The 27,920-nt window shown below is 40.1% G+C and overlaps 1 protein-coding gene across 1 annotated transcript in view; it reads right to left on the reverse strand.

Moving 5' to 3' along the window:
- Positions 1-27,920, reverse strand: part of abcb7 (ATP binding cassette subfamily B member 7) — a 46,465-nt gene that overhangs the window by 14,535 nt on the left and 4,010 nt on the right. The window contains exons 2-10 of the mRNA XM_088343362.1: positions 26,439-26,522; positions 26,303-26,380; positions 24,481-24,600; positions 19,987-20,119; positions 13,686-13,954; positions 12,973-13,061; positions 12,799-12,886; positions 8,400-8,574; positions 5,787-5,944 (exon numbers count right to left, since the gene is read on the reverse strand). Of these exons, the coding sequence (XP_088199488.1) occupies positions 5,787-5,944; positions 8,400-8,574; positions 12,799-12,886; positions 12,973-13,061; positions 13,686-13,954; positions 19,987-20,119; positions 24,481-24,600; positions 26,303-26,380; positions 26,439-26,522 (1,194 nt within the window). The remainder of the gene's footprint in view (positions 1-5,786; positions 5,945-8,399; positions 8,575-12,798; positions 12,887-12,972; positions 13,062-13,685; positions 13,955-19,986; positions 20,120-24,480; positions 24,601-26,302; positions 26,381-26,438; positions 26,523-27,920) is intronic.

Consider the following 27,920-nt stretch of genomic DNA (forward strand, 5'->3'; position numbering starts at 1 on the left):
CACGGCTGAGGACCAGTAATTTTAAACACCTTTTCCACCACACAGTTTGGGCCTTCCTCGCCTCGCCCTGGGTACTTTTTTCCATTATAGGTCAGTGCTCCGTCTTGAACTCATTTCAACATATTTGGCGCGAATCTTCGGCTCAAATCTTCGGTGTGGAAGCCATAATTTCAAAATAGTGTTCTTGCGGCAAAATACAAACATGCGATGCCATTTTAAAAGTTGCACAGAGGACGAACTGAACCTTTTGTACTACCCTCTCTGAACAATCATTGTTAAGCAGTGCCCCAACGTAGCGCACCAATCAGTGGTCGTCAGAGACACACGCAACGTTTTGAGTCCCCGGTCCCGGGTATAGAACCGCAACAGAAAGATTACCTAAGGCGGGCTCCCAGGGACTAAGAATCGGTTACTTTTTCATAATGGAAAACCAAGAAAGGCGATGCAGGACAGAATCATGTAGTGGAAAAGGGGCAAAAGAGGCCAGTTAAAAGGTAATTCAATATTTGTATTATTTATGATTATTATTATTATTTTTTTTTTTTTACATCATGTGCCTCTTCTTTTATGTTTCTTGTGCTGAAATAAAAAAAATATATATATTCTTTTTCTGAGCTTGGACCAGATAAGCACATTTACATTCAAAAGGAGTCTTACAAATGGTTAATGTTACAGACAGACACACATAATATATGTATATATATATATATATATATATATATATATATATATATATATATATATATATATACACACACACATACACATGTATGTATATTTTATATATATATATATATATATATATATATACATACATCCATACACATACAGTGGCATGTGAAACTATTTACCCCCCTTGAACTTTGTGACATTTTGCCACATTTCAGACTTCAAACAGAAAGATATAAACCTGTAATGTCTTGTGAAGTATCAAAAATAAGTGGGACAAAATCATGAAGTGGAAAACACTTTATTGGATATTTTAAACTTTTTTAACAAATAAAAAACAAAAAAGTGGGTGCGCAAAATTATTCAGCCCCAGTGAGTTAATACTTTGCAGCACCACCTTTTGCTGCGATTACAGCTACAAGTCGCTCGGGGTATGTCTTTATCAGTTTTGCACATTGAGAAACTGATTTTTTTGCCCATTGCTCCTTGCAAAACAGCTCAAGTTCAGTAAGGTTGGATGGAAAGCGTTTGTGAACAGCAGTTTTCAGTTCTTTCCACTGATTCTCAATTGGATTGAGGTCTGGACTTTGATTTTGCACCTTGAGATGTTTTTTGGTGAATCATTCCATCGTAGCTTTTGCTTTACGTTTTGGATCATTGTCTTGTTGGAAGACAAATCTCCGTCCCAGTCTCAGGTCTTTTGCGGACCCCATCAGGTTTTTTTCCAGAATGGTCCTGTATTTGGCTCCATCCATCTTCCCATCAATTTTAACCCTCTTCCCTGTCCATGCTGAAGAGAAGCAGGCCCAAACCATGATGCTGCCACCACCATTTTTGACTGTGGGGATGGTGTGTTGAGGGTAATGAGCTGCGCTGCTTTTACGCCAAACATAACGTCTTGCATTGTTGCCAAAAAGTTAAGATTCTGGTCTCATCTGACCAGAGCACCTTCTTCCACATTTTAGGTGTTTCTCCCAGGTGGCTTGTGGCAAACTTTAAACGACATTTTTATGGATATCTTTAAGAAATGGCTTCCTTCTTGCCACTCTTCCACATAGGCCAAATTTGTGCAGTATACGACTGATTGTTGTCCTATGGACAGATTCTCCCACCTCAGCTGTAGACCTCTGCAGTTCATCCAGAGTGATCATGGGCCTCTTGGCTGCATCTCTGATCAGTTTTCACCTTGTATGAGCTGAAAGTTTAGGGGGACGGCCCGATCTTGGTAGATTTTCAGTGGTCTGATATTCCTTCCATTTCAATATTATTGCTTGCGCAGTGCTCCTTGGGATGTTTAAAGCTTAGGAAATCTTTTTGTATTCAAATGCAGATTTAAACTTCTCCACAACAGTATCTCGGACCTGCCTGGTGTGTTCCTCATTCTTCATGATGCTCTCTGCGCTTTAAACAAGCCCCTGAGACTATCACAGTGCAGGTGTATTTATACAGAGATTTGATTACAGACAGGTGGATTCCATTTATCATTGTTAATCATTTAGGTCAACGTTGAATCATTCAGAGCTCCTCATTGACCTTTGGGAGTTTTCTGCACTGAAAGTAAAGAGGCTGAATAATTTTGCACACCCACTTTTTCGTTTATTTGTTAAAAAAGTTTGAAATATCCAATAAAGTGTGTTCCACTTAATGATTGTGTCCCACTTATTGTTGATTCTTCACAAGAAATTACAGTTTTATATCTTTATGTTTAAAGTCTGAGATGTGGCAAATGGTCCCAAAGTTCAAGGGGGCCAAATAGTTTCACATGCCACTGTATGTGTATGGATGTATATATATATATATATATATATATATATATATATATATATATTTGATATAAAACATTTAAAATGAAGTATTTTGATCAGAATTAATGTCAGAATTGGATGGATATTAATCTAGATTAAAATTTGTTTTCAATTTTGTCATTATTTATTTTAGCATTGCCACTATTGCAAGGACACGAAAGAAAGATTGATATACTTTATGAAACATGACTCCAATGCAACACTTTGAAAAAGGTGGATAACAATACTGAAGAAAGGGAATCAAAAAGGGATTTAAGAGGTACTTAAAAAAAAAAAAAGACTGATTCCTCACTCTAGGTTATGAAGGACAGATCAATACACATGAAAACCTTCGGTACACACTGGGCTCGGCTCTCAACCATAGTGTGGCGATAAAGCCAAGGGCAGCAAGAGAAAGAAAAAAAATATTCCTCCGTCCGTACGCCAAGACTGAAAGCCAGTTTTGCACAAACTAATAGAAACATAATCGCTCAAAAGCTGCAGCACAGAGTGTCTAACAGTCATTCGGCTTCTTTTAAGTTGAAAAGCCTCCCCAAAAGTCAAGCCTGTTGGTCGCTAGATATTGAATACAATAAAGATGTGGGCACCATATCAGCACTGCCAATTAAGACAAACAATTCACAATCCATTAGAGCAACCAGAATAGAACATCAGAAGCAGACATGGCAAAATAATTGAATTGGTAGAGTAGTTAAAAGGGTGGTGTGGATTATTTTAAGTACATAATGCAAATGTTGAAAATAATGCATAATGGCCTGCTGGGATGGGCCATACTCATGGGTAAAACAGAAGAGTAGTGTGGATGAGTGTTAAAAAAAAGAAAATACGAATCATGATTACTGCTGCAATTACAGGCCGGACACCTCAATAGTTTTCAGAAGACCAGGCATCAGACACACATTTGCACTTAAGTAGACCCTTCTAGCGTGAGATGGGCTGTCAGGACATTCCATAAAAATAACTGGCAGCCACTTCCCTGGGAGAAACAAAAGGCCGGGCCTGTTAAAGTCAAATCTGCTTTGACAGTGGTTAAACAGTAAACATCTGAATATGTATTTAAGTGCACAAGCAGCAACGTGCCAGGCTTGCTAAAAGACGGGCAAGAAAAAAGGTTCTGAGAACTCCTGCAAGTATTTCTGAAGAACTTTAAAGACCAGATTGCAAAACATTGTAGTTTCTCTGGCAGATCATTTCTGAATATATGTTATTTTGTTTTACAACTTTTCAATTTGTTTCTCTAGTAAATACAAATCAAGGTGAGCACTATGTTTCTGACATATATTGTATAATAAAATTGGAACATTACTTCCAATAAGATAGAAATATTTTTAATTTAATTGTCTGAATTTCCATTCATAACAAATATAACAAAGAATCTCAGCATAAAAAGGCAAAATATTTACAAGGTACTGTTTGGAGACTGGCCTATAGGTTGGCCTAAATTGTGATGTTTGTAAAATAAAGCATCATAAAAGTAGTGCAATAACATTTAGAGCAACAAAAATTCCCAGACAAGGTATGGGAGCCCATTTTTCAATGCACTTTTAAAGATATAATTTGTTCACAGTTTTGCGCGCTTGTTTAGGGTTGTGATGGCCCTGATGAGTAAACTCATTTCAACAACTTTTTTTCCATAAAGATAATTCTTAAAATAAATATTTGTTGAAACAAAGCTTGGAAGTCTACAACAGTAATATTATATACATATATATAAAGAAAAGTCCAGCTACCGCAGCCTCCTCGTGTGGAGTCTGCATGTTCTCCCCATGCCTGCGGGGGTTTCCTCCGGGCATCCTGGTTTCCTTCCACTTTCCAAAAACATGCCTGTAAGGTTAATCGGCCGGTCCAAAATGTCCCTAGATGTGAATGAGCTAGCGAATTGTCTGTCCTGCGACTGACTGCCCACTGCCCGGGGACAGCCAAGATCAGCTCCAGCACCCTTGGGACACTACTGAGGATAAGCGGTGCAGATAATGGATGGATGGATGGATGGATATAGAAGAAAATGATCTCTCGTTGAAAAACACTTTTACTAGCTGAAAAGATCACCTCTTTTCATTTTCTAAATGGACTTTTGAACTTTAATGTGCTGACTGCTGTATTGCATTAATAGTTAACCAAAATGAAAATTAGGTACAGTAAGACCTCGGTTATAGCGGTTAATGGGGACCAAAACCATCTCCGGGCAGTGGGCAGGGGACACCCTGAACTGGTTGCCAGCCAATCGCAGCTGCAAATCACATTAGTTCTTGCAGCTGCTTCATCGACGCACGAGCCGAGTGATCCACCGCTAAGAGTCGTACAGCTGGGCGATTTTACGTCCGCCTGGGACGATCGGAGACAAATTCACGACATTGTTTTTACCGCGGGTACTTTCGGGCGCAATACGAGGTCACTAGTCACTGAAATAGGTCATGCCACATATCATTGGAAACCCTAAAACTCTTGGGATTCAAGATCGTCTCAACAAAGAAACATTACGATCAGCCTGAAACAAGATACCCGAAAACTATAAAGCCACGGTAACTCAGCATTCCGTCCGCTGGCCGTCTTCAACTTCTTTGACGGTCCACGAAAATGGCTTTGTTACATCAAGGACAATCCATAGAATCCAACAGTGTAAAATATTTACTCCGAAACACACGATAATGCCAACAGATAAATATGAATTCGCCTTTAACCTTTTTTCTTTGTTGGACGCTGCTTCTTGTAATCCGTTCGTTTCGCCAAATTATTTTCGTTTACAAATAAACAGACTCGTAAAATTATTCCCAATGTAGTAGTTAGCCCTCTTTTTTCGATTGACACCTATTCCATGATGAGGCTCTGTTCATGCTCATTAAATTAATGCAAAAAGAGTGAAGTTACATTAAACTTGCGTCTTCCTGAACACATTTATTCCAATACCTCGCGAAAAAATGCATAAATTATCCGCCTCGTTGTATAAGCCGCAGGGCTGGAAGCTTGGGGAAATGTCACGGCTTGTAGTCCAAAATTTAAGGTACGTAAATTCCCCCAAAATATGCACCATCTCTATTTTGCCTAGCCAAGCGCCGAGCTGCAAACCTGATGAAAATGAGCGCTACAGAAAACAAATTTATTTTCAATGGTCGTAAAACTGACTGTAGAGAAACAAATATTTCAAAAATGTTCTTTTCCGTCACAAAGCACCAAGGCTTTTCTGTAAAGCATTTAGTTTAATTGCATACAAACGGAGACTTTGCCAGAATGACACAAGTAAACACACAAAATCCTTTGGTGAATAAACTCAGCGACGCGATGAAATTAAAGTCGACCTGCTGCAGTGGTTACCTTGATCTTGGTGTCAATGCTGAGCAGCGTGAAAAGCGTGTTCATGTCTATGAGAGCCTGCCGTGTCTCTCTGTACACCGTCCCCAGGAAGTGTAGAGGGAGGGAGAGCTGAAACAGGAGTCCGTTCACCATCACCAGGTCACCCACCGTCATCGTACCTATATGCCGGGCGACGCCACAAAATAAATATATGATGGCACAAAAACAACTTAATTACTGTATTTTCTGGACTATAAGGACCCAAAATCCCAAATTGGCCAGAAATTTGAACGTGCGTCTTTAATCTGGTGCACCATATATGCGGACAAAATTGGAACGTTACCATTATTATATATTTATTGATCAGTCAATAGTTATTGTTGACATAATTAGATAACAAATGGAGGCAAAGGGAATCGAACTGAATGGCAATGGTAAGAGCACCAGGCAGCTAGGGACACTGATGGTTTTTCTCATTTGCATTACACTGAATGCAAGAGGAATCGATCCCGCATGGCAGGGGGGAGAGCCCAGTCTCCAAAACCACTAGGTATACAAACGACACAAGAAAAGGCATCCGGTCTTATCTTCCTGTCATACTACTTTAGTCACTGTACCAGATTTGATAAAGAAATGAGAAAACAAAGTGATTAAAAATAGGTATAACATTGTTTCCCTTTTTCTCAACTCAAACCAAGCATTTTAAGTGACATTTCAAAAACGTACAGCCATCCGTTTATATATTTCATGATGGCTTAATTACTTACCACAATTCCTTCATTCAGTTCAGTATCTCGTGCACTCCGTTATAATAGCCTTTTTGTACGGTATATTTTGTTTACATAAACCTTTATCAGTGTTCATCTTACCTCTCAAAAGTGATGGGTCCTGGGGACTCGCATGCTAAAAAAATCTATGGGTCCCAACAGAGATCTATGGCTCCCCAAAATTTTGTGTTATTGGGGTTGAAATTGTAAATCGGGGACAAATATATAAATAAATGTATATATCTATATATTCATTCAGTTTTAATCATCACAGTTAATTGGTAATACAAAGCAGTTATCACTTCAGATTATTCAGTTCACAAAAATATTGTACATTATACAAAATAATATTGCTGAAATATTAGTCTATATATTCATGCAGTTTTAATCACTTCAGATTTTTCAGTTCATATATTCTTCGTGCATTGCTGTCCTGCCACAGTTGTAATGCCTTCTCAATGTCCAATTGCAGCAACGGAATTTCCATAGCTAATTTGTGGTTTTCATGTCGTTGTGCCGATCCAATGTGCTTTTCTGAAAGTTCGTATTGCGAAATGATTTATGCAATCCAGTTTTGTTTGTCACGCTGGGTGCACGCATCACAGAACATGTAGCCTCCATTATCATCCTCCTCATAGCGTAACCAGGAATATAATAGTGTCCATTTTGGCAGAAAAGTCCTTTTCTTGTTAGGAGTATTCGTTTGTTTATTATCTTTCGTCGAATCGTTCGCTTCAAAACACATGTGTTCCTTGCCTTCACGGTCTTCTGAAGAATTCCTCCGCTGTTTTTTCGTGCCAAAATTATTGCCGTTATTACCACTTTCTGTATTATGTTTCGACTTATTATCGACACTGAAGAAATTACTAATTTTTTGTCGATTTGCACCCAATACCAACTGTTTTTTTCGGAGGCATACTTCCCATTCACTCGACAACCACCAAAACAATGAAATCATCTCAAAGCAACGAGATCTCGTTTGGGGAGATCGGCGCGAGACCAAAACAATAATGCCTGATGAAAAGTTGATTCTTTGTTCAAAAAAAAAGTAATCTGGTAATAATGACAATTTGGTGTCAAAAAAGTTGCGTCCCGGAGACGCACGTTGATTTGACACAATGCGTCCCCAGCAAAAATGATGCGTCTAGGAGGCAGGGACGTGGGCAAACGAGAAAACTGCTTTATGTTATGGTGATAGGAAGGAGAAAAAAAAAAAATCAGAGTCTGAAACCCCGCTCAAGCATAAGAGTAAATCACTGTTGTCCAAACTATGGCCCACATGCAATTTGTGACGTGCCATCCACTATAAAGTAGTTCAGAGGATCCACTGATTAAAACACTTCACCTGTGTATACATGGGTTTCCATACAGTGGAACATTTTTTAAAGAAAAAAAGATGAATATTTGTCATATGAAACCCTTGTGGAAAAGTGTTAGGGTAGGACCTCCCTGGGAAAAATGGTGAGGGAAAAGCATCCATATTTCTGGACAGGCGTTTCTGCCTACATTAAAAAACAAATCTGCGTCTCAATCCTGGCCCAATGTTTGCTTGCTTTATGTTATCTCCTTTTGTTTGTGTGGGTTTTGTCAGATATTTAAGATTCCACCCACTTTCTTATAAGTTAATGTCAAACCAGACCTACGGGTTGAGCTTGACTGGTAAACTATCTTTTTTAGACTGGATAAAGACATCGACTGAAAGAGTATTGGTGTACGATCTTGTGAGTAAACACTGCGATGGTGTACCATTCAAAAGGTTTTTTTGACACTAGAGGCTGAGTTAAACAGCTTTTTCAAAAGGCCGACGTTACTGTGCTGACAAATCGACCCATTATACCGACATGACGATCACCATGGTTTTACCCACCTGCTGCGATGCCTTTGCTTGCCAGTAACATGATGCCGGTGAGGCCGACACTGAAGATGGCGCTCTGGCCAAAGTTGAGCATGGCGAGCGAGGATGTGGTTTTTAGTGAGGACGACTCGTAGCTTTTAAGGAAACCATCGTATCTTTTTGCCTCATAATTCTCGTTGTTGAAGTACTGGAGTGGAAAACAGAGAGGGAGATAAGAATAACTCAGACCACCTGAGGCGTCATGATGAAAAAATGTGTATGTTGAGTGCAAACGTGGAGGTTTGTGTCTATCAAATCCACTCTAAAATTTGTTTTGTGAAGACAAACAAGCCATCCACTTTCTCTCACACATCATTAAAACGCATAGAAAACAACTATACAGAGACTGGGGATCGACGATTAGGGTTTTTCTGGGCTGATACTGATTATTAATATTAAGAGGCGGCCAATAATGGAGAGCGAGAAGCATAGCTCTGCCAGCTCCTCTTACCCAGTTTTAAATATATTTAATCGCCCGATTTAATAATGAAAACGCGGTCACCGATATCCGCAGAATTCCCAAATATCTGTGCCGATAATGGGCCAGGCCGATAATGAGCTCTAACAAAGACGCCTCTTGCTAGTTCGCGCTTCTGTTATCGCTGGTTCACTGCTTTGCGGAATTTGAATTGAATTGTCTATACTGTCATTGATATCAACGAATCGTGCATTGTGTTCAGCAGCAGACAGCAAATGTTATCACAGGGGCAGATTAGGGAAGGCGCAGTGTGTTGGGTTGGCGTGGCTGTCTGTCCGCGACTGTGATAGGCTGGTGTATGCTGTCAGTCAAAAAGCAGGGTGAGCGCACCAAACTCAACAGGCGCCAGATGGCTTTTGTTGGCTCATTACATTGAGAAGAAAGTCTGACTCTGACGAAAGACAGAGGAGTGCAAAGAAATGGTGATCACCAGCAGGTGCTCCGGAGATTATTATTGGGTTCAGGATGCGACAAAATAGGCGTCGTCAGAGAAGGCAATAATGAGGCCGGCCGGACCAGGCTGAAGGTCCGACCTACTACTACGGCTAGTCTAGGTCTCTTAAGCCACCCCTGCCGAGCCTATATTTCACAGACGCCAGATCCATTACCCATGAAACAGACGACCTGGAACTAGAGCTTGTGGGAAATTGTTATATTTGGTACCTTTATATTCTAATCATCAAATTGCTTTCTTACTCTGAAAGGAGGAGCACTCCAATTTCATTGTACTTTTCTATAATGACAATAAAGACCATTCATTCAACTGAAATTAGATGTTATTTATACGTCTCTAGTTATTATTTTATCACAGTAGAATAGTCACAGTAAGTAAGGACGCCATCTTTGACCCTTCGGGGCTTTTATGATGGTGCAACATTAGATTGCGGATTTTCACTTTGTGCGAGGGGTTCTGGTCCCCATTAACTGCGATAACTGAGGGATTATTGTCATTTACAAATTGTGGAAGAGTTATAACTGGACAAGCATCCATAGATGCTCCCCTAACTGCTCCCGAAAAATAATGTTTTTAATTGCTGAGTCTCAGCAGCAGCACTAATTTTCCTCAAAACATACAGCCATCATGTCAGGGAAAAGCTTGGCAAATCTGCTCCAATCGCTTTGCTTGAACGTAGGGAATAAAACTCCAACCATAACCAGCTCCCTCCTCCACTCCAGCGCCAATTACCCACTAACTGACAAACATTGCATTTGTTCAGTTGCAGTTTTTTTTTTCGCTCAGGCAAAGTGGGCGATTTGCTTTTTTAGCTACCGACTGTGTGAATGTGGACATGCCATAGAATGAAATGCAAGTGAAAGCAGGGGACCTACAAGGATGGGGGAAGCACATATTTAAGAAAATGTAGCACACCAAGAACAAAAAGAAACGGTGCAAGGAAGGCACTATGTTCAGGTTTCTCATGGAGCCCTTTGTGGAAGTGGAACGGATTCTGAGTGGGCGGAGATCTAATTACATATGCACTCACAGCTCAGAGTGATGCTAAATTCGGCCACATTGACACAGATGATACAAAATAACACAGAACAAAATGTAAAAAGAAAACAGCAAAGGAAATAAGAGGTGCAAAAATATATCCGGAGCAATGAAGAAAAATTCTGTTGGAGACATCTCGAAAAATGATTTGTTCTAGGGTGCGCAAACGTACAAACAACAAAAGAATGAGAGAATGAGGTATAGAATTGAGGTGCATCTTCCCAGAGGTCCTAAGGTATTCTACTTTTTTTTATAGAAATACATGTTCCTGTATTTTCACGCCCATATGTCTGATTTCATTCAAAATGTGAGCAGCGCCCTATCACACAGCGCGCCTTTTTTGGCGGACGTGACAGAAGACAGCAGTGTAGGATTCCCTGCGAAAATTTAAATCGTAGGCGTTGTCGTTAAACGTAAGCAATGTGTGTTTCGCCGCTATCGTTTGAATCGTGGGCATCACCGCTATTGTATACAAAGAAGCAAATGAAAAGGGCTGGAAGGACGAAAGCATGATGAAAGAATGGCTGAGGGATGTTTATGTCAGCAGACCAGGTGTTTGTTTCATGCCGGCCCTTCACTCTTGCTATGTGACTATGCGTACCCATCTGACAGCCGATGTGAAAAAAATAGTGAAGCAAATGAACTCCGTTCTTGCTATCATCCCGAGGAAGCTGATAAAGGAGCTTCAACCGCTAGATATTGATGTCAACAGGTGTTGCGCCGAGAATTGTCCCCCCTGGCTAGAGAGTACACATCACTGGCGCTATGTCACTTAGACCATAAAACCAATTCGGATCTCACTTTTTAGGAATGCCGTAGCGAAATGTCAAAAAACATTTCGTCTCGCATTTGTCGGGAATGTAATAGAACAGTAATGCACATCGTATAGAAATCACTTAGCGAAAATTACTACGTCTCTCATTTTTTTGGAAAATGTAATAAAATGTTTATACACATTTGAGCAAAGTAGCATGTTTATTTTGCCTTTCCATCCCAATATCACTGCTATTGAAAATGTTATATGCTCTACCATAAAGCTTTTCACGCTGAAGTGAACTGTCAAATTATCAACAGATAAAACAGGAGACGAACATTTCTGATTTCTTATCATCAAACAAGATGTAACATTAATAAATTGTTTTCTAATTGAACAAACAGAAGCCGTGTGCTCTCCCGCTAGGGGTACAATTCTCAGCAGGGAGACAATTCCCGGCACATCGACCGTTGAAGGTGTGGCGTGGAACGATGGATGACTGAAGGGGTGCACAGTTTCACAGAGTGGGAGGAAGCCCTGGGCGTGTTGAGCCACAATTTGTGAATAGATTGTGGACACTCGGGTTGGCGTTTCTGCTCGGACTGTCTTTCGATCATTCTCAAAAGCCGGCATAATTCCCGAAGGGCCACACGGCACGGAAAGTGACTCGGAAAATAAAGCTCTGGCGCAGCTTCCATGTCCGAGACGGAGGATAAATAGTCCGAGGGCTTTGAGTAAAATTATGACAGTTTTTTTGTTGTTGTTTTTTTTCCCCATTTTTTTGTAGTCTGGTGTTCTACTTTGTGATAAATAATTAATAATCCGCAATAAAACTCAGTCTTGTTCCCGGTGCTTTCTTTTTTTAGTACGTACACTTGTTGCTGTACTAAAGGCGGTCGCGTGAGACTCTCGTTTAATAGGCCAGTGTTCCATATGCGCCGACAAAAAATTAATTCAAACAAAGGAGAGTGTGCCCTTTAAAACAATGCACCTAATGGGTGTGAAAATATGGTAATTTCATATAATAGCTATAAGCATTAGATCATCTTTCTTATTTGTTGCTTTATTATGTACTAGAGTTTATCATAATATAGTTCAAAATACTAATAAAATAATTGACCATTGGCAGAAATGCCAAGTTAATTCTCTAAAGGGCAGACAGAAAAAACATGATTTAATCCTCTTTTGATAAATTTCTTTTGGATTTAAGAAACAGGATACATTACTAGGTATATTTTTTTATACAATCAGACGTATCGTGTTAAATTGGGATATTATGTTTTGAATTGTACCAATGTGCACCATCCATAAGCAACTCCTGTTGATAGACCTGGGATCGATAAATGTGGCCTATTAAAATGTTATTTGAGTATTCTAGTTTAGACAATGTTAGCAGGGTGCATCTTAATCTAACCAGCAGTCAATATAGCCCATTAATTCCCAAAAGTGCTTTAGGTTCTTGTTATCCCCCAACAGGCCATCTATGGAGAGCAATGTCCAACCGATATCATCTACAGCCCCGTCTCTTTTTTAACCCCATATTTACAAGTCAATTCATATTTTCGCAATTTCCTGTTGTCTTATGTTGGCCCAGGTGACCACCAGGTTGAACAAGTTTTCTGAGAGAAACAGTGTTATTTGATCTCACCTTGACAGTCTCATAGTTGAGGAGCGAGTCGATGGCCGTGTTGCCCGCTTCATTGTCTGCTTTATTCATTTCTATGCGGAAACGAGTCCTGTGCACAGAAAGAAATGGGAACATTTGTTTTCTTTCAAGTGGAAACTAAGAAGTCTTTGAATCAAGTGTACGCCTACATCCTACCTCCACTGCGTCATGAGAATAGTGAAAAGGGTGTATGCTGACAATGTACCCAAGGCCACGGCCGAAAATTCTACACCACACTTGTAGAACTGCAGAGGGATAAAAGAAGTCAGTAAAGAAAAATGTGTCAGCATAAGGAACTTAACAGCCCCAAGGAGAAAGTCAAACAAGCACATCAGACTAGCATGCTCCAGTGCTAGGGTCAAAAGCAGCTTGTGGCTACTTCACTACCAAATAGGGTGTTACAAATGAAGGGGAAAAGACAAAAACTAATGGTGCTAATGCTTTAGCGATGTACGCAAAGAAGTCTGCCCTCATATCATCCAACAGACATCAAATTCCATGGTGGAATAATAATAAGGGGAGCTACAGACGAGAAGGTATTTCAGTGTGTGTGTGAGAGAGAGAGAGAGAGAAGAAAGTTGAGGGGTGGTACACATACACCACAGAATGACATTAAGCAGCAACAAAGTTTCAGGAATCTATATCGACCCCAACAGGCTCAGAGTTTCACACTCAAAAATATATAAAAAAAAATGTAAAATCATCCACTGAAAATGAGACACCCCGACGTTCTGGTGCAAAGTGTGCCAAGGTAATGAAAGGTCCTGACACTGGGAATAATAATGAACGAACACTGTCAGCAGCTTTTTGCCTTTTCAGAGCATTCGATTCGTCACACAGCATGAGAACAATTTTAAAATGGATCTTACCAGGATAGCGCTCACTAGTCCCATCTCAAAAACGGTGGGGCCTAGATTGAAGATGAGGGCACTGAGGACAAATGAGATGCCTCGGGTGCCACGGTCGATGGCCTTGGAAAGTGCTCCTGTCTGGCGGCTGAGATGGAAGCCCAGGTCCAGATTGTGCAAGTGGAGAAAGACATTCCTGGCAATGCGTCGGATGGAGCTCTGGGCCACTTTACCGAACACCATGTTCCGAAGCTCATTGAAGAGGGCCGCGCAGGCCCGTGACAAACCATCTGGGACAGGGCAAGACACAGGCAATTGAACACACTGACACTATAAAGCAGCGAGTTTGACGAGGCTTAAAAAGAGTGTGAGCGAACAAATAACAACGATTAGTGGACATTTCTGACAAATAACGGTAATGGAAATAGTCGACGATGAATTCCATTGTCAACATTTTCCACAGGTAAAATAATCTCTGCTGAGAGTCAATCATGCGCAACAATGTCTTTCTCGAGCTGTAATGCAAACATACAGAAATGTCGGCGTCAACATCAATTTTGCAGTGCAAAACTTTTAAAGTACGGGAGCAGTTTACCCTGAATACAGCAAATAAAAAGACTGTTTGCAACGTTTCCAAAGCAGACCTGGCATATCATGGCAGCTCAGTGACACACGAACATTTAGAGAGCATGTCCGACAGTTGAGCGAAACAGTCAGAAATTTAAGTAACGCTCAAGCCAGCAAGAAAGTTTTGATGACTACCATTATACATTTTATATGCATGGTTCTCTAGAAAATAAACCTTGAGTCAGACGGTGCCTGACATACATATTTGGAATTACAGTAAATGCATGCAGTTCGAAGAACAAACATCCTTTGTTATACGTTAAAAAAGACTAACGTTACGTGTTAAATTCGTTTAGTTATTAACTGCAGAGATTGGTTCTTTTGTTGCAGACTGCAAACAGTTGACCACTGAATGTACTTAACAAAATGCACATATTGGTTTTATTTATTGTATTTTCATGGCCATAGGGCGCACATAAAAGTCTTAAATTGTCTTCAAATTGTGCGGGGCACCCGTTCGTGCAGTGTGCCCTGTGTGTGTTGCAAGGCGTACATGATTGAGGAAAGCATGAGACTGCTAAAGAGTGAACCGGCGGTTTTAAGTACGGCTGCCAGCGGCATGGGAACAATAGATGACTGATGGAGACCTCAGTTTTACCAAGAGTGGAAGGCAGCACCGGGCGGGTTACGCCATAATTTGCGAATGGCTTGTAGATGCTTGGGCAATAAGGATGCCGGTAAAAAATGTGAGTACCAAACACATTTATGCAACAGCTCTTTAAAAAAAAAAAAATAATAATCGGAGTTTAAAAAGTGTCAGGACTGTAATGCCCCTAACGTGTAGTCAAAGATGCACACAGTTGCCGAAAAGCCTGATTTTGTTGTGGAAAATAGACTTGCATTTGTAGAATAGAGTTGCATACATTTAGAAAGAAATGTAGAAAGACTTGCTTACAGTGTGACAGAATGTTGACATCATTTCGGGAAGGTCCTTGGGACCTTCAAGGACTCTCTGAGCAAACTGAGGCGAACAACATGTCCTAATAAGGGTACGACAGCATCTTCCTTGTTGTTACTGAGGACTAGGGCCGCCTTTTGGGTTGTACTCAAACTGAAGCTATAAAGCGTTGTTATGTCTGGAGTTCTCTGAGTTTCTTTGGGATGACGAAATAAAGAGCTCGCCCTCATGGCAAGCCCCGGTGTACTTTATTAAATCACGTAAGAAGACTTAAAAGATTATCGAACCTGCATTTTCTCCTACAATTTCTGATTTAATAAACAAATAACAAGCGTTAAAAACACATGACACAGAGCTACTGTTAGGCGCAAGTCACACTTATTCAATCTTCAAACAGACAGAGCTGAACTTCTCCACCAGCCACCTCTCTTTTCCTGACGTCACAACTACCTTCAAGGTTTCATACGTGAACATGAACAAAAGCAACAAACGTAGCAGACATTTCAGTACTTTTTAATCAATAAATAAGCCACAACCAAACTCAGTTTTGCTCCCGCTGTATTTTTAAATACACACACTTGTATGAATGTTGTTGTGAGGCGACAGCAGCAGAAGCCACCCGCGCCAAATAATAAGGTACGCTGTATAGAAATGGAACCAGCTACAGAGACAGTCTTTTAAAATGGTGCGCCCTACAGTGGTAAAAATCGTTTCTACTGCTGCTAATGAGCCTGTTCTTCGTTTGGTTAGTTGGTTATTTGGATCTCTTAACCGCAAGGGATTTAGGGGCACCATTTCCTGTGGTGTACCTTGGACAAGTACTTTACAGGGATAATTTATTTAGGTTTGTTAATGGATTTATAGCTCTACTGACCAAACACTGTGCCTAGTTGGTTTAAAATAGGCTCTTTTTATGTATTATTAATATGTTCACAAAAAGATGTATTTTTCATTGTACCCATTTTTGTGTTTATTATCATTAGCCACATAATTAAAATTAACTTCGTGCTAATTTCAGGAAATAAAATCTGAATATCATTTCAATAGTTGGTGACCAGTCAAATATTAAACGAGTCAAGAGTTGCAGCCAAACTAACAAGTTGTGACGAATTACATTTTGCCTAAACGTCAGCTTTTTTTAATCCAAAACATTTCCGACATGAGAATTTTTCAGCCTAAAATATTTTTTTATGTCCCAAATGTTTAGTGGTGCCACAACAAGTTATTTGCATAGTTTCCAGGCTTTCTTGAAAAGACTAGTTTGTGTGTACACTGGAATCGGTTATTCGAATCCAAGATGGTATGCGAAATTTTACAGCGTGTCTCACGAGATTTGACAAATGAAAAGTGGCATCGTGACCAATAGAGCAGATGTGGTATTTTGCTGCTGGTGATTTTTTTTTTTCTAAATCGTGTGAGGATCGAGCTCATTTTAACCACTGTATGAGAACAATCTAGTAGTCATCAGAAATCCAATCCAACAGTTGCAAAAGGGTCACTTACAAATTTGTATTACGCAAGCCAAATCTGAATGACACCAGTCTTCTCGAGGCAATTTTACAGCAAATACATGGCTTGTTTTATGGGACCAAGAGTCAGGTAGTAATTGTTCTGTCTACCTGTCTTCGTTGGGCCGTAATGTAGCGTTAAATAGGAATGCTCATCAAATGAACAATGTGTCCACATCTGACAAGGTAGGATAAGCACCCGGCTACCATTTCTGCCAGATTACACACCCTGCCACAGACACCAACGGGGCTCCAGAGCACTGCGGGAAAGGGTGCGAAGAATAAAACTCCATTCTAGAAGAGCGTCTTGTACATTCTTCCTTGTCATCCCGTTTCATCTTGTCTGGAGTCCTGTTCGTACACTCCAATTATTCGCCAAGCACTACTGAGCAAGATATAAGTGGGCTCATTAAAATAAGTGCCTACAGGGCTAAGTGTATCCAAGCTGATCTCACTCAAACACAGAGACTTGCAGTAGGTGTCAGGCCACTATTTTCACTATGTATTTATGCGTCCGCTACCACCAAGAGGGGAGGAAAAAAAAAACTAATCAGAAAAGAGCTTCCCTCAACAGCTGCACCTCACCTCCGAATCCTCTTTTGTGCAGAGACGATTAGAGCAACGACAGATGAGGAGCACAAAGAACATGCAGAGAAAAAACGTACCATACTTTCTGGACTACAGGGCACACCCTAAAATTGGCCAGAAATTTGAATGTACGACTTATAACCTGTTGCACCTTGTGTATGGAAGATATTGGAAGTGGTACCTGGTGCATTATGGATTTATTAAAAAGTCCACAGTTGCATGACAATGGTGACATTGGTGGCAACGGGGAAAAAACCCGGATAATGGGGATAAGGAGGACCAAATCCTGAGGACCAGGCCACTACAGACATAAATGGCATATGTAAAGGCAATGGGTGTCATATCATTACAACAGTATTTTTAGTCACTGTTCCAGACAAATGTTTTTCTTAGCTCAAATTAAGCATTGTAAGTGACAAAGGTTGTTTTCAGAGACAGCCAAAATCACACGTCCCCTCACAAATAAAACTCAGCGCCGTTCGAAGCATACGCTGTTCAGCAACGCTGTCGGACAGGACAAGGCAGGTACACGGCAGGGGAGGGAATGTGGAGTTGTTTTCAAAGACGACCGAAATCAACCTTCCTCCTCACAAAAAAAATATTAGTTTACTTCGGCTCGGTACCTCAATCCAAGTGGCTTTTTTAGGTCTGATCTTACCTCTACTTCACACAGTGCCTTACTCTACATTCACTTAAGAATATATATCAAGACTTTGCAAGTCGGCAATACAATACTGTATTGCAATGGTGCCCAACCTTTTCTGTACGGTTTGTCTGACATTTTTTCTCACGGCCAGGCCGAAAATTAACATCAACCAGGTCGTACCGCAATTAAAAAAAAGACATAAAACCGAATGTTTATTCGATTGTCGTTTGTATCCTAAATATTCCTTGCCGCATCCAATTTTTTCCACTGACCATTCAATGATCAAATATTGTATTTATATTTACTAATAGTGCAACCCAAACCCTTGTTCTAGATGCATTATTGCTCAAATAGGGTACTCATTATTGCAACCCTAACCCTTCTACGCGCATCATTGTCCAGGGCGCTCCATATATGGAATAAAATATCACAAAAGACCAATTTTTTTGGAATGTTGTCATAATACTATGCGCCTTATAGTGTCGAAAATAGGGTATTTTTTGTACATCAGAAACCTGTAAAAAGTCAAACAAGGGTTTGTACATCTTTTTCATGGGTATAGAACTTTTTAAAGATTTCTAAAGCCAATTTTCCAATTTCACCAGTTCATTAAAAGAAGAAATCTGATGTCTTTCATGTATTTTGAAGAGCCGCTTGTATATCTGCATTTAACATGTGTGTTTTTTAATCTTGCTTGTGGATTAATCAAGACGTATGAATTTTAGAAACACAAATATTTTATATATACTTTTTATATACTTTTTTCCCCAAAACAAATATCTCCCTGTATTGGTGTTGACAGTAATATGTAGCTTACATTTTCAGTTGCAGGAATTTATTCCCATTACGATTTACCAATGGGAAAGTCAGCCCATAATAAATATTCATAATTGATATGTAGCCCTTACATGAATACACATTTCAAAGTGCCCTGTTTAGGTGTAACATGCACCTTTCCTTTTTGGTGCGACAGTTGGGGTTTATGTGGCTTTATCGGACAAGTCCACAGAAATGCCAGCTGCCATTAATCATGGGGGTTCTGGAGCCCATCCCAGCCATCCTCACTCAGACAGTGGGCAGGGGACACCCTGAACTGGTTGTCAGCCAGTCGTAGGGCACACAGGGACAGACAATTCGCTTGCTCATTCACACCTAGGGACAATTTGGACCGGCCACTTAACCTGAAATGCATGTGGAGGAAACCCACGTAAGCACGGGGAGAACATGCAAACGCCACACAGGAGTTTCGATCTCATGACCTCTGAACTGTCCCACACACGTGCTAACCACTGTGTCGCAGTGCTGCACACCATTAATCATAAGAGAAGAAATGCAAAGGCAAAGTTAAGCCACTAGAGAGCAGTAACTGTCATTTTTAAGCAGACTTGCTCAGAAAAATGGTAAATGGTCTGCATTTATATAGCGCTTTTCAAGTCAATAAAGACTTCCCAAAGCTCTTTACAATGTGCTTCACACCCATTCACACACACACCAATAGCGGCCGTGCAGCCATGCAAGGTGCCTACCTGCTTATTGGGGGCATTAGGGATTCTGTGTCTTGCCCAAGGACACTTCGACATGTAACACAGAGGAGCCGGGAATCGAACCTGCGATCTCATGATCCCAAGACGAGCGCTCTACCTCCTGAGCTAATGGCAAACAATTTCAAGCATTTCCAAGCACTTCGCTCCAAATTCAAGCATTTTTCAATACCTGACATGACAACATTAAGATTCAAGCATTTAAGGATTTCGAACACTCAAACTATTTTTGAGTTCTTCCTTAGAAAGGTATAAATGTCTAGCGGTTCACCTTGAAGGAGACTGTTAACGCATTGAAAAGTTGTCAGCGTATGTGCGCAGATCAAAATAGGTCAGCTCAGATGCAAGCTGTAACAGTGCACATAATGTAAATACAACGATGATAAGGCAGGGCTTGGGCAACGGCGTTAATGTGTGCGTGCCTGGAAAGGTCAGCCTGGAGATAATAGGCAGTGCCACAGTCCCCTTCTGATGAGCGCGGCACCTGCTAGTGCAACTAAAGTCTCGAACTCACATCCAATCAGCATAGCCGTTGCCATGGTAGCCACAGTGCTTGCAGCATCGTTCAGGTTCAGCATGTGTCCCGACATCTGGTTAAGCTCGTCCACTGCATACTTAAACATGAAGGGCACCGTCACGTTGGTGAGCTGCAAAGGGAGAGGGTGGAGGATTGGTGAGGAAGTCTCAAAAAGTGCATCACACTAAAATACAAAACAATTCTGCGGTCATTTGTAAGATTTTTGATAATCCTGAAAAACTATTCCTGATGTAATCTCACCCAAAACGATTACAGTGGTATCTCTTTATACGATTTCGATATACAACTTTTATTTGGAAGAAAAATCTTGTTCAGCATACAATGGAAAATCCGGGTCACGAGCATTCCTAAAGGCTATCACTACAGACTGTTCACCGCCAGCATCAGCTCCTTCCAGTTTGAGCATGCAAACTACAAGAGGCAACCAAAATATATTCTTCTATACTTTTTTGGGGGGTGCATGTAGATTTTACGTGACAGTACCTTTAGTTTTAGGTATCATGCACTTTCCGGACAAATTTTCAACATGTTACATAGTGTTTACTATGTTTGTGCACTGTAATGCTAAATCTAATTCACCCTGGTCACCCTGAAAGGGGGATTACGACTTATGAGGTCCCTTCTCAAGGTTTCTCTTTTTCCTCACGCTGAGGTTTTTGAGTTGTTCCTTGCCCGCATGTTGGTTTAAGATCGGGTAATTGTGTAATTGTAATCCTGTGCAGTCCTTTGAGACATTTTTGTGATTAAGGGCTATATAAATAAATGTGACTTGACATGTACAATATGTGCTTATGTTTCATTAACAGTATCTAAATCTGATACCTGTCAACCTCAGCCAATTGCTCTACATGCGATTTATCTTAAGTGATAATAAACCTGAAAAACACAATGCAGCACCCATTTACTCACAGCAAGACTGACTATTTAAAATAACTCGACAATATAGGCTATCTGCAATGACATTGTTGTCTGCAACCAGAGACCAAGATGATCCGGATTAAAACAAATGGATAAGAAGAGATAATTCTTTTTCATTTTTTTTTCTGTTTAAAAATGGTTATACAGCAAACACAATTTTTAATGATTAAAAAAAACATCCAAAATACGGAGAAAACTCACAAGTTAACTGGTATGCGATCTCCATCACTCCTCCTTGCAACCCACGTCCCAAAACCGCTTCCTCTGTAACTCGCAGATGCCTTCATTTCGGCGATGGCCTCCATTGGAAGGGTTTATAATAAACTCGTATTTTATTTTATTAAAATCATCTTGTTCATCTCATGATTCTATTTTTTTTATGTTTAATTCATATTTGACTGTGTTTATAGTGATCAGAAAGATGTGTTTTATAGATATTTAGGGTTCATTTGGATACTTTTAGCTTTTAATTATTTCACTATGGGAAAATTCGCTCATTACACGAGCAATTCCAGCTGCGAGCGCGATCCAGGAAGGAATTAAACTCGTATGAAGATACACCACTGTGTTACAGTACTCGAGCTATTGTGTCATTGGACATCGCTTGAGCAGCCCATTATCACAAACTAAAACCGGTTTTAATCTCCAACGTGCGCATGGCAGTTTTACACGCAGTGTGTGCATGGCTGCAAACGCTCCCCGACTGTGCCGTGGTGCTGCCTGGTATTTGCGGCTAATGGAAGCGAATTAGGTATTAGGGCTAATTAAAAGCACAGGGACAGATGTGAGAGTCAACCTGAGCACTTTGTGACACATTAGGGCAGCTAGAGAACACAGGGGCAATGCAGCCAGCCACTTTCCTTTCTGACTTTTTCCCTAGTCAAATGTAGCATGATATAATTAAATATCAAGGAACGGAAATCGAGTACATGCAATTATGTATACATAATTTGCACAATGCATGGAGAGAGCTTTTAACTCACATGCCATAGTTCTCAATTGGTACACTTGATTTAAGAATTGTACTTTCTCAGTCCCAAAAAATAATACTGGTAATTGCTTTTACAAACAGGGATAATAGTCACAACTTTATAACACCCCCTTTATCTAATATAGTTCTTAATAGTAGGATTGGTAAATGTGGATATTTTCCTTACTCATGTCAATCTGTACATGTGATAGCTTACCAATTTATTTCAATTTTGTTGGATGAAATGTTACCCGAAAGGAGAAATCGGGAACCTTTCCTCAGATGTTTAAAAAGTCTACCTAAGACTAAATTACACAGATCTAGAAAATTAGAGTTTAAAAACACAAAAACACCCACGATTGTAGTACAAGCAATTTTCCACAGAACACACTTTTGAAAAAAATAACATGGCAAATACACAAACTAAAACAACATGCCAGATCCATGTTTTTATCGGGTCTGCACACCAGTAACACAGCAGCACTCAGCAAGGATGTAGGTGTGTCAGGTAGCACTTAAGCTCCAACCTTGGATTTTTGCCTGTGAAGCTTTTAATACCAGAAAGAAAGCTTTTACTGTAATTCACAATAATGAAACACTTTGGAGTTTGGAAAGACGATTCAAAATCTATGAAAAAATTCAATGTAATAGCGAAAATGTATGATTTGACTGCATCTTTTTTTGTTGTGTTTTGAAACTATGTACAATTACAGTGGATCACATTTTAGAGGTAAAGACTTGAAAATTTCTGATCTATATAGCCTAATTATTTTAACTAATTTTTTAACTGCCAAACTGTATGAACCGCCATTAAAGAGATTTTGTAACCTGCTGAAACTCAAGTTCTTGATCTAAAAGCTGCTTAAACTTAGTCAGATGCCCCCCGCCCCAACACAAGCCCCGGATTGAAAACACTGAAGATCGTAATGAAGTGAAGTGCCAAGGCTGCTGCGCTAGATGAGTTCCGACTGTGCCAAGCCCATCTAGCGGGTATGGTTGAGCATGGCAGAACACGCTTGGGGCTGTTCCCATCACCTTGGCGCAGCAAGAGCAGAGAGCCAGAATTACAAGGAGGTAAGGGGTGCAGCAGAAAACTGACTGGAATGAGGCAACATGGGATGTTGACAAGGTGAAAACAGTCAATGTCAATAGACTGAAAGTAAAAACACAGACCACCCAACCACATTTTCCAGAAAGGATATTTTGAAACACATCCTGTGCTATGACCCCAAAACATCTCTAGCTGAGAGCCAAGGTCATGAAACGCATTGTAAAAACCATCAGAGGGATTATTAGGATCGGCAGCTGAGAGTGAAACACCATCAGTGATGCAGATACAGTGAAAGGAGGAATGCAGCCAAGTTAGGTACAGAACCTCGAACAACAAAAAAAGAAGTCTAGCTTTGAAAATATTAAACTAAAGTTTGGAGCACACGTGTCAAAGTCATGGCCCCGCCACGTCATTTTGTGGCCTGCGAAACAATGCTGAGAGAAGCAAAAGAGTACAATGGAACACTATGACTTGCAGTTTTAAAAAATGTCCACTGGGTGTCACCAAAGCAAGACATCACTCGCAAAGCACGCGATGTAGCTGTATTTACTCACTACCATTAATCAACAAGGGAATATTGTAGAAACCCATCACGTTGTTATTTAACTTAAAATTAAAAGTCAGACGCGCTGTTTAAGGCAACATGAATAATACAAAAAAAATACCATCTGGTAATCTTTGCAGAAGTTTAAAGAAGGTTTATCTCTTTTCTATAATAGGTATGAAACAGCAAAGTTCCCATATTTAGGGAAACATTTTAAACAAAGATAAAAAGCATGAAGACTTCATTATCATGAGACAACTCATTCAATTCAGTGTTTATATGCCATTTATAGGGCAGCAAGGCGGCACAGTGGTTAGCGCGTGTGTGACACAGTTCTGGGGTCATGATATCGAACCCCCTGTGTGGAGTTTGCATGTTCTCCCCGTGCTTGCATGGGTTTCTTCAGTGCACTCCGGTTTCCTCCCACATTCCAAAAACATGCATGTTAGGTTAATTGGCCGGTCCAAATTGTCCCTAGGTGTGAATGAGCGAGTGAGTTGTCCGTCTCTGTGGCTGGCAACTGGTTCGGGGTGTCCCCCTGCTGGAAGATATGGGCTCCAACACCCCTGTGACCCTACTGAGGATAAGCAGTACAGATAATGGATGGATGGATGGCATTTATATGCTTTTCCAAAGTTAAATAAACTGTAGTGGAAATGAATTTGATTATCATTTTCCTTAATTTATTTTATTTTTTTACAAATGCACAGTTGATAGACTACAAGAGATTAAATCATAGGGAAGATAGATAATATTGAAGGGAAAAACACCTTCAATGATCCTTTTATCATCAAATCTTAAATGTCAGTATCATAATTTTTGTGAGCCTCCAAAAAGACCCACAGCCCTCCAGCAAAGGCACACTCTTTATGCCATTTATTTACTAGTATGGCCCTGTGATAAATTTTTTTCTACAATGTGCCCCCCGAGCTAAAATGAGTTTGAAACACCTGGTTTGGAAGGGAAATAATTAACGTTAGATTGTACCTTGGCTGCAGCCAGCAGGCCCAGGGAGACGGCGACACGGGCTCGTAGGTCAGGCCTGTCCTTTGGCCACACATAAGAAAGCATGGCAGACAGGATGGTAGTCGAATTTACTTCTTTCAGCTTTGGAATGGAGAACAAGAACATTTTTGAAATTTTAGTTACAAAAAATAAAAATGATACTCTTCAAAAAAACATAACATGACCCGACTTAAACATTGTCATAAAACCTGCAAAGTGTAAGTAATTGTTTCCCTTCACATCAGTTTTATTACGGTGTTGTTTGATTTTTATTCATTACCCTATTTTTCCCACTACAAGGTGCACCATATTATAAGGCGGACGCCTACAGATACTGTTTCAAATAAGGTGCGCCGAGTTATAAGGTGCATGAAATTAATGCTACAGTAAAAGAGAAGATTGCAAAAAAAAAAAAAAAAAAAGGTCAGTTTTTGTGCATTGATTGATCAGTCGGAAAATTAGACTGATCACATATGCATAACATTGGATGAAACAGGAATCAAATCCAGATTGCAGCAGGAAGCATGCTATCTACTAGACCACTAAGGATAAAGACAAAAAAATGAAAAGGCATCGAGTTTTATCTTATCTCACTATTTTTAGTTAAGGTACAAATTATTGATATTATCAAACCGGGATGCGTGATTATTGTCAGACACTGAAATACAATATTGTATTGCCGACTCGCAAAGTCTTTAAGACACGCACGAGATTCTGAATGAAGAGAAAGGCATTGTGGGAAGTAATTCAGTCAAAGATCTAAACGCATGACCGCACATATTCCAAACGTTTGTCGCTTACAATGCCTTGTTTGAGACAAGAAAAAAGTGAAACAAAATATTATACCCATTTTTCTTCACCTTGTTGTTTTCTCGGTTCTAACATATCGTGACTAAAAAATAGTATGATCATGAGATGAGACTGCCTTTTCATGAGACTTCTTTATTTCTAGTAGTGTAGTGCATAGGTCATAGCGCTCTTCCTGCAATTGTAACCAATCTGGTTTGACCTTTAATAAAATGCATTTATCAGTAATTGCACAAATTTAGCAACGTAATTCCAATTTTGCCCTTATATAAGGCACACACGTGTTCAAATTTCTGGTCAATGATGGATTTTTGGGTGCACCTTATAGCCCAGAATATATGATACTTATGAATTAGACATAGATTTATTGTCTTTGACTCTATCGCATTGAAAACAAAATGTCCATAGGGTCCTCTTTTGTTATCATCAAAAAGCACCAAACTGAGCTGAACATCAGGCCTGACACTACAAAACCCATGAGACACCTGGGCTGTCATCCCGTCTGATTGCAAGTGCCCAATGCCGCCAGCTTGTTTATTTACCAACACTCCAGTACACACCTGCCACAGGGACTCTCTGCGGGCCAAAGTTGATGCACTAATTCCTCTAATCCATTCAATATGGAAGCTCTGCGGTGCGGGATGGCCGCACGGCAGCAAATTATGTGACCTTGTTCTCAACATCTGCCTTTGATCAAATTCAATTAAGTAATATGCGACGCTGGGAAGAAAAGGATTAACATTTACTGCAATTGTGCTGGTTACAGTCACACTCGTGGGGCTCAGGTTGGGGTTTTAATTTGTAAATTGCAAATGTACCTTTTGGGTGTTGTTTTGGTGGTTTTCCTAATAATTAACATGTATTTGGGAGAGCCTTCCCTTACTTGGTACTAAACCTGTTCACTAATCGACTAATTCTACTTCACTCCAGCGCAAACAGTAGACATTTTCAAAGAATTTCATGTGCCAACACAAGTGGTGAAAACCAGAGCTCTTACCACATTTTTGGGGTCTGCACTGAGACCTTGTCCCGCATTTCCGTGCCAGCATGTTCGTTTCTCTGTCACTTGCAAATGCTGCAAAACATTTACAATTACTATATGCATGATATGGGTATTTTTCAAGTCAACTCACGTTTGCTGCCTCTAAAATGCGGCGACTGCCTTGAGCTATATTCGCATTCCATGTGGCTGTTTGCAGGTGTGGCAGGGTACTCAGCTGAAACATCAGATGTAAATGCACAAATCAAAAATTTGTATAACGCCCCACACCAAATTGTGTGCCTTCAACTTATTTCATGCCAACAGTTTGCCAAAAGCTTTGTACTGATCTTTAAAGTATTTCTGCACATTTTGTGGGCCCTTGAAATAGGGCTGCAACAATGAATCGATTAAGTCGATTAAAATCAACGATTAAAAGCGTTGACAACGAAAATAATCGATGCATTGTGTCCCGCAATTTTTGAGTCACTCAGCAAGTCGCCAAACAAGTGATGTCACATGCAGTGAGAGCCGACGGGTGAGGTGGAGTGCAAACTAAGTCACTATTTCCAAGGCTTTGGTCAATTCAACTAAAGAAACAGGGAGAAAACCTTTCAACCCAAGTCCACAAAAGTGTGGGAGCACTGAACATATCAAAAGACAAAAAAAGTGTGTCACTTGCAAACTAACCAAAAGTGATATTGCTTGGCATGGGAGCACCATGATGGTGAGGCGGCACTACCAAAAACATGGAGTCACTGACAAGGATGAGGGGAGCTCAGTGGCAGGGAAAAACCACTAAGGGCGCTCCCCTACTTACGACCATTCGACTTGCGTAAAACGATAGATGCGAACATTTTTTCAGAATGTCGCAATCCAGACTTAGCTGAAAGTTAGATTTTGTATCGTGTGCACCTTTTTCCGAATACAGGACAAACTGTAGTACTTATTTCCGTCGCGTGGTGGCGCTGTGAAAGCTCACCCAACATCAACCCCGAAGAAGAAATCCGGCTTCTACTTCCTAGTTTGTGTGTAAACATGCAGTACTGTATCTCCAGTGCGCTAAGGACTTTGACACTATTGTTTAATATCTCATGCATCCATTCAAAATGGTTGGTGTAAAGTGTAAATAAGAGGTGAGCCGTTCCTTTTGAAACTAAAATAGAATAAGAAAGCCTAAAACGGTTGAGAAAATGGTCTGAACACTTTTTACGGCTGAAGAGGACCTCTAGGAAGCCCATCTTCCAAAAGTAAGTTAAACTCTACTTTATTCATCTTTATAGAGCATATTATTATATGAAATGTTTATTTTTAGTACAAAACAATACAGGTTACTTATACAAGCCTTAAACATACTTACATAAACCTTAAACATACAAAATATAGCATTGAAGCAACTTATGAACAAATTCAATGATTGTCCGGAACCTATCTTGTCCGTGGGTTGGGCAGCGCCTGTACATCATTTGTTTTTATTAGTTTGTTGTATGTGTTTTTTAGGTGAGGGAACACTGATTAGTGACTGTGTGTGTGTGTGTGTGTGTGAGAGAGAGAGATAGAGGGAGAAAGAGGAGAGATATCTTTTGCTTACATATAATCTTAAGCAATGTTTAATTGTGCTTTATCAAAAAAAAAT

This window comes from Urocampus carinirostris, chromosome 9 (assembly GCF_059441175.1).
Source record: "Urocampus carinirostris isolate Australia breed hairy pipefish chromosome 9, RoL_Ucar_1.0, whole genome shotgun sequence".
Lineage (NCBI taxonomy): Eukaryota > Metazoa > Chordata > Actinopteri > Syngnathiformes > Syngnathidae > Urocampus > Urocampus carinirostris.